Source organism: Pholcus phalangioides, unplaced genomic scaffold (assembly GCF_987345545.1).
Source record: "Pholcus phalangioides strain wild (caught in Gottingen) unplaced genomic scaffold, Ppha-v1.0 ptg000024l_1, whole genome shotgun sequence".
Lineage (NCBI taxonomy): Eukaryota > Metazoa > Arthropoda > Arachnida > Araneae > Pholcidae > Pholcus > Pholcus phalangioides.
In genome coordinates, this window is record NW_028301616.1 from 32,668,883 (window position 1) to 32,684,101 (window position 15,219).

General features: G+C 35.9%; 1 protein-coding gene across 1 annotated transcript in view; it reads left to right on the top strand.

Annotated features, from left to right (window-relative positions):
• Nos (Nitric oxide synthase) overlaps positions 1-15,219 on the top strand; it is a 156,058-nt gene that overhangs the window by 102,996 nt on the left and 37,843 nt on the right. The window contains exons 3-4 of the mRNA XM_089250494.1: positions 12,547-12,689; positions 12,782-12,944. Coding sequence (XP_089106620.1) covers positions 12,547-12,689; positions 12,782-12,944 — 306 coding nt within the window. The remainder of the gene's footprint in view (positions 1-12,546; positions 12,690-12,781; positions 12,945-15,219) is intronic.

Here is a 15,219-nt window from a genome sequence, read left to right on the forward strand (position 1 = left end):
AAGGGCGCATCATCATCATCTTTTTCGTCGTCGATGTGTTTGACACTCTTCTAGGCATCAACAAGCGCAATCCCACCAATATACGCCTGCCTACGCTAAGAGAGGTCGAAACACGCAGACTGATTAGATCGGCGGTTAAAGGCATTTATTTTTATCGGGTGTGAGGGTGCGCGCGTGCGTGTGTGGTAGCTTCTCTCCTACCTACCCCTGGTTGACGTTGGCCGTCGATCACGTGGCTGTGTTTAACTGCTAATTTTCCATAATAACTGTTATCGCAATAAAAGTTTTCTTGACGTTTAAAATCGTTTTCACACTTACTACAAGGGAGGAACGACTTTCTAGTGAGTTCCTGTCAGTATCTTTTCCACATATTACCTGAACGAATTTTTTTTTTGAGGGGAAAATGATAGAAACAGTTCAAAAAAGAGAAGAAAAGTTCTGATAGAAAAAATTGAATTTTCCGAAACAAAAATAAAAATCAATTGGAAAATAGGATTGTCATTCTCACGTATCTCAAACCAGAGAAAAATCACGTTCATCAAGAATTGGTGCGTTCGTTGGAATCAAATCAGAAATAACCGATCAAATGCTGAGGTCAGGGATTTTTAAACAGTGTGCCGCTAAGCCACTCTCAGGGGAAACACGAGAGCTCCAAAGTTTAAGAAAAAAAAAAAAACTCTTTTATCATTGTTTTATAGCTTGATATTTATATACAGGATGTCTCATACATTTGTAAGTAGTTTAAAAATTCATAAAAATCGAATGAATTGGTATATTTGAATGCAGTTTGTGAAAAATATATTATACAGATACAGCTAACCCCTACTTTGATCCCATATCAATGATTCTAGCACACAATATCCGATTAAGCGGGTTATCCGGATATGCGGGAGTGCCACATGCAGATTTCGAAATTAAATGAAGCTGCCACACAAACAATGTTTGAAAACTCAAGTAAATAATATGGGAAGGGAATACCGAACAGTATTAAGAATATAGTAGATGGATTTATCTTTTTCCTGTTATTGTGCTATAAAAGTAGAAAATTTCGTGTGTAAATTTAATGAAAAAAATGGAAATCGTCTGCAACATTGGTGTTTCCCTATTTGGATCGCTTCGCCACATTGAAAGATCTATACCTTTTTTGGGTCGCATAGATTGAAAAGAATTTAGGCACCACCCTTATAATTAGGATATAATAATAGTACTTTCCCCCTTCTAATATCAATAAGAAATCAGATGGAAAAACTTTTGTTTTGCCAGCGGTCATCTCTCATTATTTTATGACAGAAATTTGCGACCGATTGCCTGCGTAAATGAAAAAATTGATCAAAGAAAAAATAAACTTCGAGAAACATCGATGAAACGCAATAATACTGCAGTATATACAAATATATAAAAGATACACAGTATTATAAGTATTCGATGAACTATAATTATTCATGTTCTTCCCACCAAAGATGTTAAATTACAGTGAATTCATCTAAAAAATACAATAATGAAAAATTCAAAATATTAAATTCAAAAAACTAAATTAAAAATATTGAAAAATAAAATAAATGTATCGGGAAAAAAAATTAAAGAAATATATTGAAAAATAAATTTAAAATACTTAAAAAATAAAACAAAGATATTGAACTAGGAACGAAATATATTGAAAAATTTTAAAAAAATGTATCGAAAAATAAAAGAAGTATACTGTAATACAAAAGAAATACTTGCATATTGAAATTTGAATTCAAAATATAGAAATATATATTCAAAATAGCAAAATATAGAAGAAATATGTTGATATGTTGAAATATAAATTCATAAAAATTGAAATATAAATTCATAAAAATTTAAACATAAATTCATAAAAATTGAAATAAAAATTCATAAAAATTTAAACATAAATTCATAAAAATTGAAATAAAAATTCAAAAAATTTTAATATAAATGTAAATATTGAAATATATTTAATACAAATACAAATACACGGCCACAACAAGTGAAATATCCAACGAGGGGGGCTGAATGTAGCGAACAAATGAATCAAAATATGAGAAAACCTGTTAGGAAAAGTTTAAACATAAAATAGCAGAAATTCCTTTGACAATATAACTTAAACGGATGATGTGACCATGTTGGCTGCGTTTTGAGATTTTCTTCAAAAATTTTTTTTTTCAAAATGCGTTTTTATTCCTCATCTTTCCCTTTCAAGCAAATCTTTGAGCTTAAGCTTAAGAGTTAACAAGAAATTCCTCAAATATAACAACCGCATCAAAAGGGATATATTGTACTTCAATATCTTATAATGCGTATCATACAAAGAGAAAGAGTACAATGAGAGAAATCTCGAATAAATACGAAAAATAGAATATTTACTTTTTTTTCTCGAAATTGTACCACTTCTCACATACAGCCGAATAACTAACTGAATTCACCTTTTCTAAGAATTCATCATTTCATTCATTTACGTGAGCGCCGCGCCAGATAGACCAATAAATATATAGTATGCTGATATACCCAGGAGAAAGGACCATATAACAAGGGCTGTTATAATACCTTGATGCGCTAGAGCAGCACCTCTTAGAGATAGACGGCCTCCGCAGTCTGCTTGTGATGTCAGTAAGTAGTCCATTTTCCCTAAGAATATTCAGGGAAAAAAATTCCCTTCTCGTGCAAGTATCATCGTTGCGAGAAAAAGAAATGATAGTTTTTTTCAACCGCTTGTTCGTGGGAGTTTCCTGCCGGTCCGCGAATTATTTCGCCCAATTTATTTTGCAGTGACATGAATTTAAATTTATTTTAAATAATATACCGTTCATATATGGCTTTTTATTTCTGTCTAAGCCGTCAGAGGGTCTGGGACTTATTTCTATTTTTTGTCGTTGTTTGTACTCAAATTATTTCTCCTTTCTTTTCTTATTTTTGCCGATCCGTAAATTATTTTTCTTATTTAATTATTATTCCTCTACTTTATTTATTGTCCCTAATTTATTAGTTATTTCATTTAATAAATTAAATTAATTTTTAAAAATTATTTTCCTAAATTATTTACTTTCTTCCGGTCCGTAAAATATTTCTCCCATTTTTTTTATTACAGTATTTTACTAATTTATGTATAACTTTTCTGTCCCACAAATTATTTCTCCTATTTGTTTATTATTTCTCTGATTTATTGATTATGTCTCTAATTCAACTGCTACTTCTCGACTTTATTTATCATCTCTAATTCATTTATTATTTCTCTAATTTATTTATTATGTTTTAATTTATATAATTTTTGCTGGTTCATAAATTGCTTTCTTTTTCTCTGGAACGCAAATTATTTCTCCTATTTTTTAAATTTTGTTTTCCGATTCTCAAATTATTTTCTCTTATTGATGTATTTTTTGTCAGTCCGCAAATTATTTCTCCTATTTATTTCTTCTGTTTCACGAATAACTGCTCTAATTTATTTACTATTTCTCTGATTTGTTTCTATTCCCTTAATTAATTTACTTTTCTCTTAATTTATTTACTACTTCTCTAATTTATCTACTTTTGCCGGTCCACAATTTATTTCCCCGATTTGTTTTTTTTACCAGTCTGCAAAGTATTTTTCCTACTTATTTACTTTTGCTGGTCCGTGACTCATTTTTTCCTGCCGATCCTCAGCTCTAGAAAAGTCGTCGAAGAACACTGATACATACAGTAAAATATGAGTAATATAGAAATTTCAATGTAAAACCAGTTACTTTTGTAAGTTTCGATGATCGGTTTGAAGAGTATTTTTCATTTTTATTTAAGAAAGAAACAGACCTTCAGAAACTACTTGCAGTCTTAATAATTTTTCAGCTTGTGTTTCAGTCACTAAATGTCAACATGAGCATGATTACAATTCATTTTCAATGTACATGTGGCCTTTAAACTCAAAAAAATCTTAGCGAAGTACATACGAGCGCCTTCTAGATATTTTTTCCGTCTTCCTTAAACTTGTACATTCTTTCTTGAATTCAATGAAAGAATTTTCTATAAAAAAATTTATAAATTGAAGCTATTTAAAGCGCGTGAGAAGAGGGAGAAACGATCATAATAGCGTTTAAGGGCACATAAAAGACGAAAAATAGTCGTCGATATAAGTTTAGATTATGCAAATATTTCGGTGGTTAATTTGAATGTTCTGGAAGGAAATTGAAATTTCTTGAAGAATAAACTTGGTATTTTTTTTTTGTTATGGGTTTGTAGCCTCGGGTTGACATTGACGACACAAAGACCGACGAGTTCTTAATTCCGAAAAACGATGAAAATTCGATAAATATTGAATAACACCGAATATTGAATTTTGTTCAAGAATCGAAATTTTTTCGCCTTCGGGGGATAGACCAACACTTTATTTCGTAGGAAGTTTCTTATTGATGATTCTCATCAAAAGATTTTCCATAGAATTCATGAAAAAATATTCTCAACTCAAACATTGAAATGCAGATTTGAAAAAAAAAGTGGATAGAAATGTAAGTCATGAGATGACGCAATTTGCTGTGATAATATATTCGAGGGAGATATTTTTAAAGCGAGGACAGTATGACGTAATGTAATTGTATTAAACGCATAGCCCGCGGGATGAATGTGGCACTCGACGCTTTTGCAGTGACCTGCTGACGGGAAGATTTACATAGTTACGGAATTCATAGAAATGCTGATGAAAAACCTCAATGGAAAATTTGTATTCCAGAAATTCATGGGAGAAGTGTTTTTGAAGTTAGTTTTCAGAAAACATTTCATAATTAATGAGAAAAATTTTTTTAAGTTAAAGAGGAATAAACTCGGAATTGATGAGAAAAAAAATTCGGAAATTGCAAGGAGAAGTAATTTCCGAATTATATAAAGAAATAATTTTGAAATTATAAAGGAATAATTTTGAAATTATAAAGGAATAATTATAATTTCCGAATTATAAAGAAATAGTTTCACACTTGATAACAAATAATTTAATAATTATCGAAAGAAATAGTTTTAGAATTGTTGGAAAATATCATTTCGCAATTGATGAAAATTTATAATTAATGAAAAATATTTTCAGAATTATTGAAAAAAATATTTTCGGAATTGAGAGAAATTTTTTAAAATTATTGAAAGAATTTTTTTCAAAATTATTGAAAGAAATTTATCGGAATTATTGAAAGCAATTTTTCAGAATTAATGAAAGCAATTTTTCAGAATTATTGAAATATTTTTAGATCAATATTTTCAGAATAGTTGAGATGAATACTTTCAGAATTATTGAAAGAATTTTTTTCAGAATTATTGAAAGAATTTTTTTCAGAATTATTGAAAGAATTTTTTTCAGAATTATTGAAAGAATTTTTTTCAGAATTATTGAAAGAAATTTATCGGAATTATTGAAAGCAATTTATCGGAATTATTGAAAGCAATTTTTCAGAATTATTGAAAGAATTTTTTTCAGAATTATTGAAAGAATTTTTTTCAGAATTATTGAAAGAATTTTTTTCAGAATTATTGAAAGAATTTTTTTCAGAATTATTGAAAGAATTTTTTTCAGAATTATTGAAAGAATTTTTTTCAGAATTATTGAAAGAATTTTTTTCAGAATTATTGAAAGAAATTTCTCAGAATTATTGAAAGAAATATTTTCAGAATTATTCAAAGAAATATTTCTAGAATTATAGGAAGAAATATTTCTAGAATTATAGGAAGAAATACTATCAGAATTAATGTAGACTCATATTAAGTGAAAAAATAATTTCAGAATTAACTCAGATCAATTTCTAATGGAAAATTAACTTAACGATAAAGTAGTTCCATATTCAATGAAAAAATAATTTCAAAATTAGTGAAGACTCATATTTGATGATAAAAAATTGCAGTATTGAGTTCAATTTCAGTTAAACGTTTATTAACGAACTGGTTACATTCCGACACGAACACTTTGAGTGTATGTGTGGTCTTTAACGTATTTATGGTGTCAGAGTTGCGCTTGTTTCGTGTTCTTGCTGGTACTGCAATCTACCTTCTATATTCTGAAGTGAAAATTTCTATGCTATCATGGTATATTGATTTTGCCGCGGCAAGAGTAGACGACTAGGACCATAGCGGTGGGGGAAAAAAATTCTACCCTCTTAATACGTAACTCGTGTTTCCACAGCAAGTACATGGCATCCACATCGCGTAACCTGTCAAGTTCATTCAGACAACAATTAATGAGCTAAAAAGTGAATCTCGTTGTCCAATTAAAATTCATTCTTTTCGCTTTCGGAAACGTTTCTCGTATCCACTTCCTCATTAAGTAAAATATGGGGCCAATTAATTTTCAATTAGGGGATGTGTCTAGTATTTTTAATGGGCGGGGGGAACTAGAGAGGATGAGAATCAAAACCATGGGTAAGTAAAAAAATTAACTCTTTTATGCTTCAAAGTTTATATTAGAATCTTACTTTTCAAAAGCAAAAAAGTGAGATTGACTTAACGTTGAAAAAAACAACAACATTCAAGGTATATTAAAATGCAATTTTCTAAATCATATGTCAAAGAATCCTGAAAAGTTTATGGCTAGAATATTTCATTTTAATACCTTGAGAAGTTAATTTTTTTTCTGCGAAGATCGATATATACCACTACGTTGAGAACGTTCTGAGACTCATTTTACTATGGAAGAATGAACATGGATAGACCCTGTTTATTTGGTGTTTCCTTCGAAGTGACTACCCAGTGCAATTAGGCATTTTTGCCATTGTTCATACAATGATGTGAATGAGGATTGAAAGCCCTTTTTTTTTTTTTGCCACATCCTCTAGAGCAGCGGCTCTCAACCTTTTCTGACTCGCGGAGTCCTTTTCAATGTATAATTTCTATGGCGGAGCCCTATTTAGTATATTATTTATATGGCGGTGCGCTATCTTTAGGCCTCTTTTTTTTGTTTGTTTATCAAATTTATTGATTTATTTTATTATCCTCGAGTGGCCACGGCCCCTGGGAAGTGCACAAGGAGCCCCAAGGGCTCCACGGAGTACCGGTTGAGAACCGCTGCTCTAGAGCCTTCGTCACTACTCACTGTACTCCTTTGAAACCTGAGAATCGTCGCCTCTTATCAAGCAAATTCTTTATCGAAGGAAAAGTTCACATGGAGTGAGATCAGGGCGATAAGCTTTTTGTGGAAAAAGTATTCAATTTCCTTATCATTTAACCTAATTTTCTTTGGGTTTTTATTACATTCATAACATGAAATAGCTTTCAAATATTAGAATCTCGCGAGTTCTCCGCTCTGGTATTTCTGTTTCATTTTTACCATGTTTTCCATCCACTTTTCACATTTCTTGTTTGTCATCATCAGGCGCACTTGCGTTAAAGCGGGCATGATATGTCTTTCACGTTCATTTTTCCGGCAGAACCTGAGAGCACATCACTAATTTCTTTCCTTATGAACTTCTTGGGTAGATCGCTGAAATCACTAACTTCAGCTTCAAAATTTCAGTCAAATTTTCATCCAAATACGTCTTTACATTACAATTGCATTTGACGCATCTTTACTTCCAGCCATCTTGAGCAAAATGGTGGAATTCTTTGAGCAACATCCCGAGAAGATAAGGGATCCGACTCCTCCAGCTCCTGTAACTCCGGCACCAGCTCCTCCGTTAAGAAGATCGCCGCTTCTTTACCCTGACAGCGCGCTGGTGGCTCTGTTTACAAGCGAGGATCAGGATGAATCCCTGTAATGTGATGAAGTCTCGGAGAAATTTTCAAGATTTTTCCAACAGTGATCAAGAGTAAATTAGACTGGGTGGATTGAACTGTCCTAGCGCAATGGGGGTGCTCCGACCCTCCGTCATACAATCCTTGATCGATCAAACTTTTGATAGCGACTTTTGCGAAATGATTTTCTATAATTGTTTATTATCGGTGCCAGTTGCACTTTGATTTGATTCTTCGATTAACATAATTTGAATTACGATGCACTATATGCAATTTTTGACGTTTCGATATATTTTGGTTTTGCCGGAGATGCCCTGATCTCACCTTGGGGGGGGGGGGGGCAGTGCTTACGTTGCTTCATGCGACAGAGCGTGGATGTCTTGCGGTTTCTCCAGTCTCCAGCCATCTTGAGTTTCATAGGTACTCTTTATAAAATTTGTAGTTTTCGTACACTCTCTTTAACCAGCTTCGATCTGTAGGTGGGATAATGAGCTGAATTAAGGTTTGGCGAATTTTAGGTGGACTAATACATACTTTTTCCAACGCCATCTACTATAGATAAAATAATGAGATAAGGTCCGGTGAATCTTATCTCGCTCCCTCCCGTGCAAGTAACCCGTCTGATAAGAGGGGGAGTCTAGTGCAATTGACCAGGGCCGTCTCTATTCTACCGTAGAATAGAGACGGCCCTGAATTGACCCTCGGATTTGAATGGCAGGTTTTGCGAGCAGTGCAACTGACCCTCCTCCGTATGGGAATGCGATGTTTAGACAGGTAATCTGGGGTTACAGGACGTTTGGAAACACGCGTAACAATGGCCGATGCTTGCAATGAAATGAAGGGTACGTGACGTCTTGATTGCTGATTCCGGTGAAGGCGATCGAAATCGAATTTTAATCTTTGGCCGAAACGTATTCTGTAACTTAATGACATTATTATTGTAATGTGTATAATTTGTTTCAGGTTAACTTTGCAGTGAAGAGAAAAGTAGAGAGTGTATTCCTTCGCCGCAAAATATAGTTCCCATACATCGGAGGTTTATGATGATCATTATTTACATAGAATATTTCAAATTTTTTTATGATTTTGAAAAAGATACTGAAAAAATACCGTTTGGAACCAATGTATATTCGTTTAAAATTTTTAAATTAGAAAAAATATTGATTACCATTATCAAAAATCCATGGCGAGCTCAAGAACATTTTGGCGCGATTTCCAAGAAATTTTCCCCGCCAATATTACTATCGTGCTTTTTTTTTCGGTTGCACAATTATATATATATATTTATATATTATATCGTCATTTTGTTGAATTTTCCGATACAATTTTTCATTCAGTTTTGCATGTAGTTATAGGCTTACACACCCAGACGGATATTCAATTAGTTTTTTTTTCTCCCGAAAATAACCTCCAACGAATTCAGATATTCACTCATAGATTACAGGAAGTGTCCCTCTTTCACGACAGCGCCGATACCGTCGTGAGAGGCTCTCTTTATGGGTGTAGGTTACGGTTCCAGGCAACCCCCTTTTTTTTTTAAATTATCTATTTCTTGCCGTGTTCGTAGGGTAAAGGTGGTTTCTGAATTCCAATAGCCGATAGCGGAGGGTGTTGACATAAGTAATGTCCCTTTTTAACATACACCAATGCCATCTTTTCCCCCACTGCATAGGCTGTTCCTCCAAATGCCCCCCTTCAGTGTCTTTCCAGATAAATATAAATAAGCAAGAGACTCACAATGTGGTTTAGGCTTGCAGTAATAGAGAATCCGTTAGGTCTACAACTTCAAGTGAGGATTCCACAGAATGGGAATCCATAAAATATGACTAAAACTGTAGTGATAACAAGTGGCATCGACGTATATGCGTTCGGGTGGGTGAGCGACGGAAATTTTTCGGCGAGAAAAGTGAGTAAAAGAATTCTAAATTTTTCCGTATAATTTTTATTATTATTATTTGGGGCTATTCCTAAATTAAAACGTGAAAACCGGATTAATAGGAGTTACTAAGATACTTTGGGGCTGTTCAAGTATTACGTAAGCAAATTTTTAGCCATTTTTGACCCCCCCCCCTTGTCAGCAAAATTTCGTCATCAGCTCTGCCCCTCTGAATCCTAACTCATACTTTCATAAAGGGTGGTTGATGACGTAAGCATCATCCAAACCCCCCCCCCTTCCGCCTTGTTATCAAAAGTCAGCAAATCGGAAACCCCCTCCTCCCCATCGATGATGACGTAATACTTGAACGGCCCCTTTTCAATAAAAAAAAAAAAAGATTTCAAAAACCGCACTTTAATTTCTGAAAGTATCGACAATGGGTTTTTTTTTTCATTAGCTAATTTTTTGTTACTAACTGACTGCAATTTTTTCTACGTTACACGTAAAAATATTTTTTTTTCTGCGAGATTGGCGAGAATCAGCCATACCTTACCGAGGCCGCGCATCGATACATAGGTTAAGAGGCTTTCGTTGTCATAGCAACGAGTGATGCGGTGCCCTCGTAGCTTCCTCTTCACTGCAAAGTTAACCTGAAACGGACTATAATACTGATCCCAACGCGATATCAAATATTAATATTGTGTTGTAATAAATATTTTATTTTACTCGTAATTTTAATATCTTATACTCATTTTACTGTACATATATTTAGAGTAAACATCAAATAAATAAGATGTAATTATAATTACAGCTATATTTTATTGTTCGTAAATACTTTATATTATTAAAGAATACACATTAAATGAATAAGACGTAATTGGTTTTTATTGTAATGATCCGGCCGATTGTCCGGTGTCCAAAAGGCACGCGTCCAAACGTCCTGCTCCGTGTGATCTGACACCAAAAGGAACCTGCGAGTCCGTAAACGTCTGCATGATTCTGTGAGGGGCAAGCGACCATATCTCTAGAAGACCAAATCGCGGGTGTTCCATCACGACAAAGTGCTGGTTTACAGGTCCCTTCTGGTGTCAGAATACCTACTACTTCACCAAACACCAACTCTGGCCATATCGCTATATTGCAATTTACTGCCATTAGTGAGATGGGTTGGAAGTGAAGGCACTGTCTATCGGTGGTCGCCTCGAGTTCGTTAGGGAAAATATCTTATCTATATCCTCCCTTGGGTTCGAACCCGGGACCCTGACAACAGCCTTCACGATGGCAGACGAGCATCTTACCACCATGCCACTCGGGCTCGTCAGAATACCTGTCAAAACATCACATTTGATACTCCAACAACCAGCTTTGCCCATCCTGATCTTGCCACCATATGACTTTTTTTTTCGTTTTTCGTCGGATTTGCTTAATAAGGGACACCGATTCTCGACGTGCAGCGGTGTAGGCACTGGAGGATGTAACAAAAAAAAAAAGGCTTGCAATCCACATTCACATCTTTGTATGAACAATGACAAAAATGAATAATCGCGCTGGGTAGTCACTGCAGTGATGAAATAAGTCGCGAAAATACTTTTGACCGCAGTAGTATTTTTTTTAAATCTATAGAATGTCATGTACAGAATTTTTGCACAATTTCCCACAAGCATAAGAACAGTAGGTATGTCACGACAAATGTGATAAATCCGGTTATAGTGCATAATAACCGACCATTTCGGTAAGTTTAATAAAGTTCCCCCAAATTTATCTCTTTTACCGGCGATTGTGTATAATACCCAAGCGCCGTTGATATAAACCATTATAAACATGATAAATTGTGCTAAATTCAGTATCAAGTATCACATTTGCCGGTTGTTATACATAATCACCATTTCCCATTGATGAATATGATGAATCGGTCCCATTGCCGTGTGATAAGGTTTATTACTTGAATGAATGTACGTGTGCGCAGAGTCTGTACCGGATATAATGAACTCTGATCCAATGCATTTTTGCGAATATGCTCGAAATAACTTCCATTTGACGAATTCTGAAATCATTCTTCGATGTAACGAACTCCAATTTCAAAAATTTTACGATCACACCCCCGATGTAACGAACTCTTATTTAAGAAATTCTTTGATTTAGCGAATTTTTACAAGTTGGCATTTACCAAATTCACCAATGACACTCGGGTATTATGCATGATCCCGTTTAAAAGTGATACATTTTGTGCTAGTATTTATCAAATTCACCAGCTACGCTTGGGTATTATGCATAATCACCGGTAAAAGTGATAAATTTTTAATGGAATTTTTCAATGTATTGATCACTAATGCTATTTAACAAGAAATTGACTTTAGTCCATACATGCACAACCTACGGCCCACGGATCAAATATGGGCCTCGAAGTCGTATGATGTGGCCCGTGACCAAAAACCTGATTTTGTAAAAATGAACTAAGCGGCATATTTACAGAGCACCATTTAAGTAGTCCGCGGTAGATTTGCAGACCACTCAACGATCTGGTGCACATTTACGGAACCCTCAAGTGACCTGGGGTGAATTTACAGGTCACTTCAGTAGCCCTCGGCGCATTCTCACTCTAATTTAGTGATCCGTGGCATATTTACAAATCACTTAAGTGACCAGTTCCAGATCAATTGAGTGGCCCGCGGGACATTCTATCCTCAATTAAGAGGTCCGCGGCGCATTCCCAGATTATATAAGTGACCCGCGGCACATTATTGCTTCGATTAAGTGGCCACGGCACATTTCCAGGTTATATAAGTGGCCCGCGACACGTTTTCAAAACGATGAAATGGCCCGCACTCTCCAAGAGATTAAGCAACCTTGCAGTCCAATAAACGTCAAATCAAGATCTTACGGAAACCGGAAGAAGATAGGATTTTTCCAGAGCTGAACGTTTTAAGGCGATCAGCGATTGCAAGTTTCATTCCATCACGTCATGTCCAATCATGTATCATTGATTCTTTTTCCAGCCGGTGCTATGCAGTCCGACTAAATGTCTGGGTTCGTTGATGAGCGGAGTATCAAGGAGGCCCATCGGAACATCCAGGCCTAGAGAAGAAGTCCTACGCCACGCCAAACAGTTCTTCGACCAGTATTACTCTAGTATAAAAAGGTAATTTATATATATATTGAATCGCTATCACTATCTCTAGCAACTTCATATCAGTCGGTTGATGTATTTCAATTATTGCATTCATCACGTAGATTCAATTCACCGAGCCACGACAGAAGATGGAAAGAAGTCGTGAGTGAGGTCGAGTCGGCCGGAACGTACGAACTCAAGGAAACGGAGCTAGTGTATGGGGCTAAACTGGCCTGGAGGAATGCGCCGCGATGTATAGGGCGGATACAGTGGTCAAAATTACAGGTAATATATTACCAAGCTTAGTATTTATTTGGACGTTCGGAAAACACAGGTTCAAAATAAGTTTTCTGTGCTCTCTATTGAATAACTCAATGGTTGGCTTTTATAAGCAGTGATAACTTACTTACTGAACGCAAAAATTACGTACATGGTTTTTAGTTGTAAGAATCGAACCTTTAGTAAGCAGTAGTTCGTAAAATCACGGTCATTTTAGCAGCAATATGAGTACTCTTCGCAATTGTCCATGTTTCTTCCATCATCGCGCAAGTGCAGGGATTACGGGAAGAAAGAGTCCATTTGTTTCACCAAGGGTATGTAATTATTTATGCAACTGACTGACTAATTGAAAAAAATAAAAGATTTAAAAAAGTAAGGAAAGTAATGGAAATGCACCGTTTCCTTCACTGTGCTTGGCACAATTTCGAAATTAGTTACAAAGTTTAGTAACAGATGGCCATAGAGTTTGGAAAAACTAAAAAAGTACGATACTGCGTATTTTTAAAATGTCACCATTTGCGGCAACAAAATTACATAGTCTTAGAATAAAATTTGCAGGAACCTGTACAAACGTCTTACCTCGGGCATTGAACTCAGGCGTAATTTCGAAATTATTTGCGTCTTATGTTGAGGAGCTGTAACTAATTTATAAAATTCATCCTGAATTAAATTCACGCCACCCCGGCTGAGATTTCTGCGCGGGGTTTCGCAAATTTACTAAGAAATGTTGTTGCTGCGGATAGTGAAACATTTTTGAAATGCCCCCCCCCCCCCTCCAGACTGCTGCGCCGCCTGTTGTCGTCTTTCCCCCGTTGGGCCTGAAAATTGAGTTCCTAGCTAAGTTGACTCGTCTATTCCAGCTCCACAAGACAGTCTCAACGGCGGAAAATACATTGAATCGTCAGGCATATGAACGCAAAATAAAGAGATAGTCATCCCACCCACCCATCAGTCGGGCTGCCAAATACGTTTTGACGTACCAGAAAACGAAGGTGAGCTGCTTGAGTCATCCACTCTTATTTGCTATACGGATGGATCTTAGTCGGAGAAAGGGACTGGAGCTGCGTATGTTAAGCATAAAGGTAAACAAGTAATAGCCAGATGGTCGGTCAAGCTGAAGGATGATAACTCATTGTTTCAGGCCGAGCTTTTGGCTATCTACAATGCAGTCTTAGATGCTTCTTTACATCAAGAAGCTTTCCTAATTAGATCTGATAGTCGTTCCAGCATGCAGGCGGTCTCCAATCCTCAGTCAAATCATGAAATGGCCAGGCCAATAAGAAAGCTTCTCTGCAACCATACCAGAATAAGCCTATTCTTGGTGAAAGCACATATAGGCCAATGGGGCAATGAATTGGCGGATACCACGGCGAAAGAACCTACCGAAGGCCGAATCATCAGAGATGATCTGCTGCTTCCCGCATCACACGCCAAAGCAATCCTTTAGAAGGATCTAATGAATAAACGGCAGCAGAGGGGGTGGATCGATCAACTCATAGCATCCTGCGACATGTAATGCCTCGGAACCACAAATGGTCCCTTTCCGGCTAACCTTCACAGGTTCAAATCAATCCTCGGTGAAAAATGTGTATGTTCGGCCATAGGCACGCCTCTTCATTACGCAACTCTATGCCCTACGACAACAGCCTTCCACTTCAGAGAACCAGCTGAACATCTGCGAATACCTTGGTTTGAGTGCATCCTGAAGCGGGAGGATTCAAAAAGTAAATAAAATACGTGGACTGGTCCCTCACTCTGTAGGTCCGCCCTTAGAATATCAGAGTTACAGCCCCAGAACCAGAACTAGATAGAGAGCCACCCATGCCTGTTAGGAGATCTACCAGAATAATACAAGTACACCCAGACAGTGACCTCATACATCTCTTTAGAGAGGAGGAGCCACAGTAGTCGAGAATAGATATCACCCACGTGGGCTTACCGAGAAGCTGGATGTAAGCAGCAATTGCTGACGTATGTCTTTGGACCGCGGTGCAGCGATTAGATCAACCCAGTTGCAGATTGACAGTTTTCATAGACTGATAGTAACTGATGAGAATCCCTGAAGAGAAACAGATCAAATTTTATCAAGAACTATTTTAGATTACGACGATTTTGTGATTTATAACCTGTGATTTATTTACCTCAATGACCATATTTCGTTCACAAATATTTTATTGGCGATGTGCATAATGGCACCTGCCCACGTATATATATTTTTTTCAAGCTGAATAATGGTTAGGTTCCCCGGAGGCACCCGAGTCCCCGCAAACAATGTGCTTAT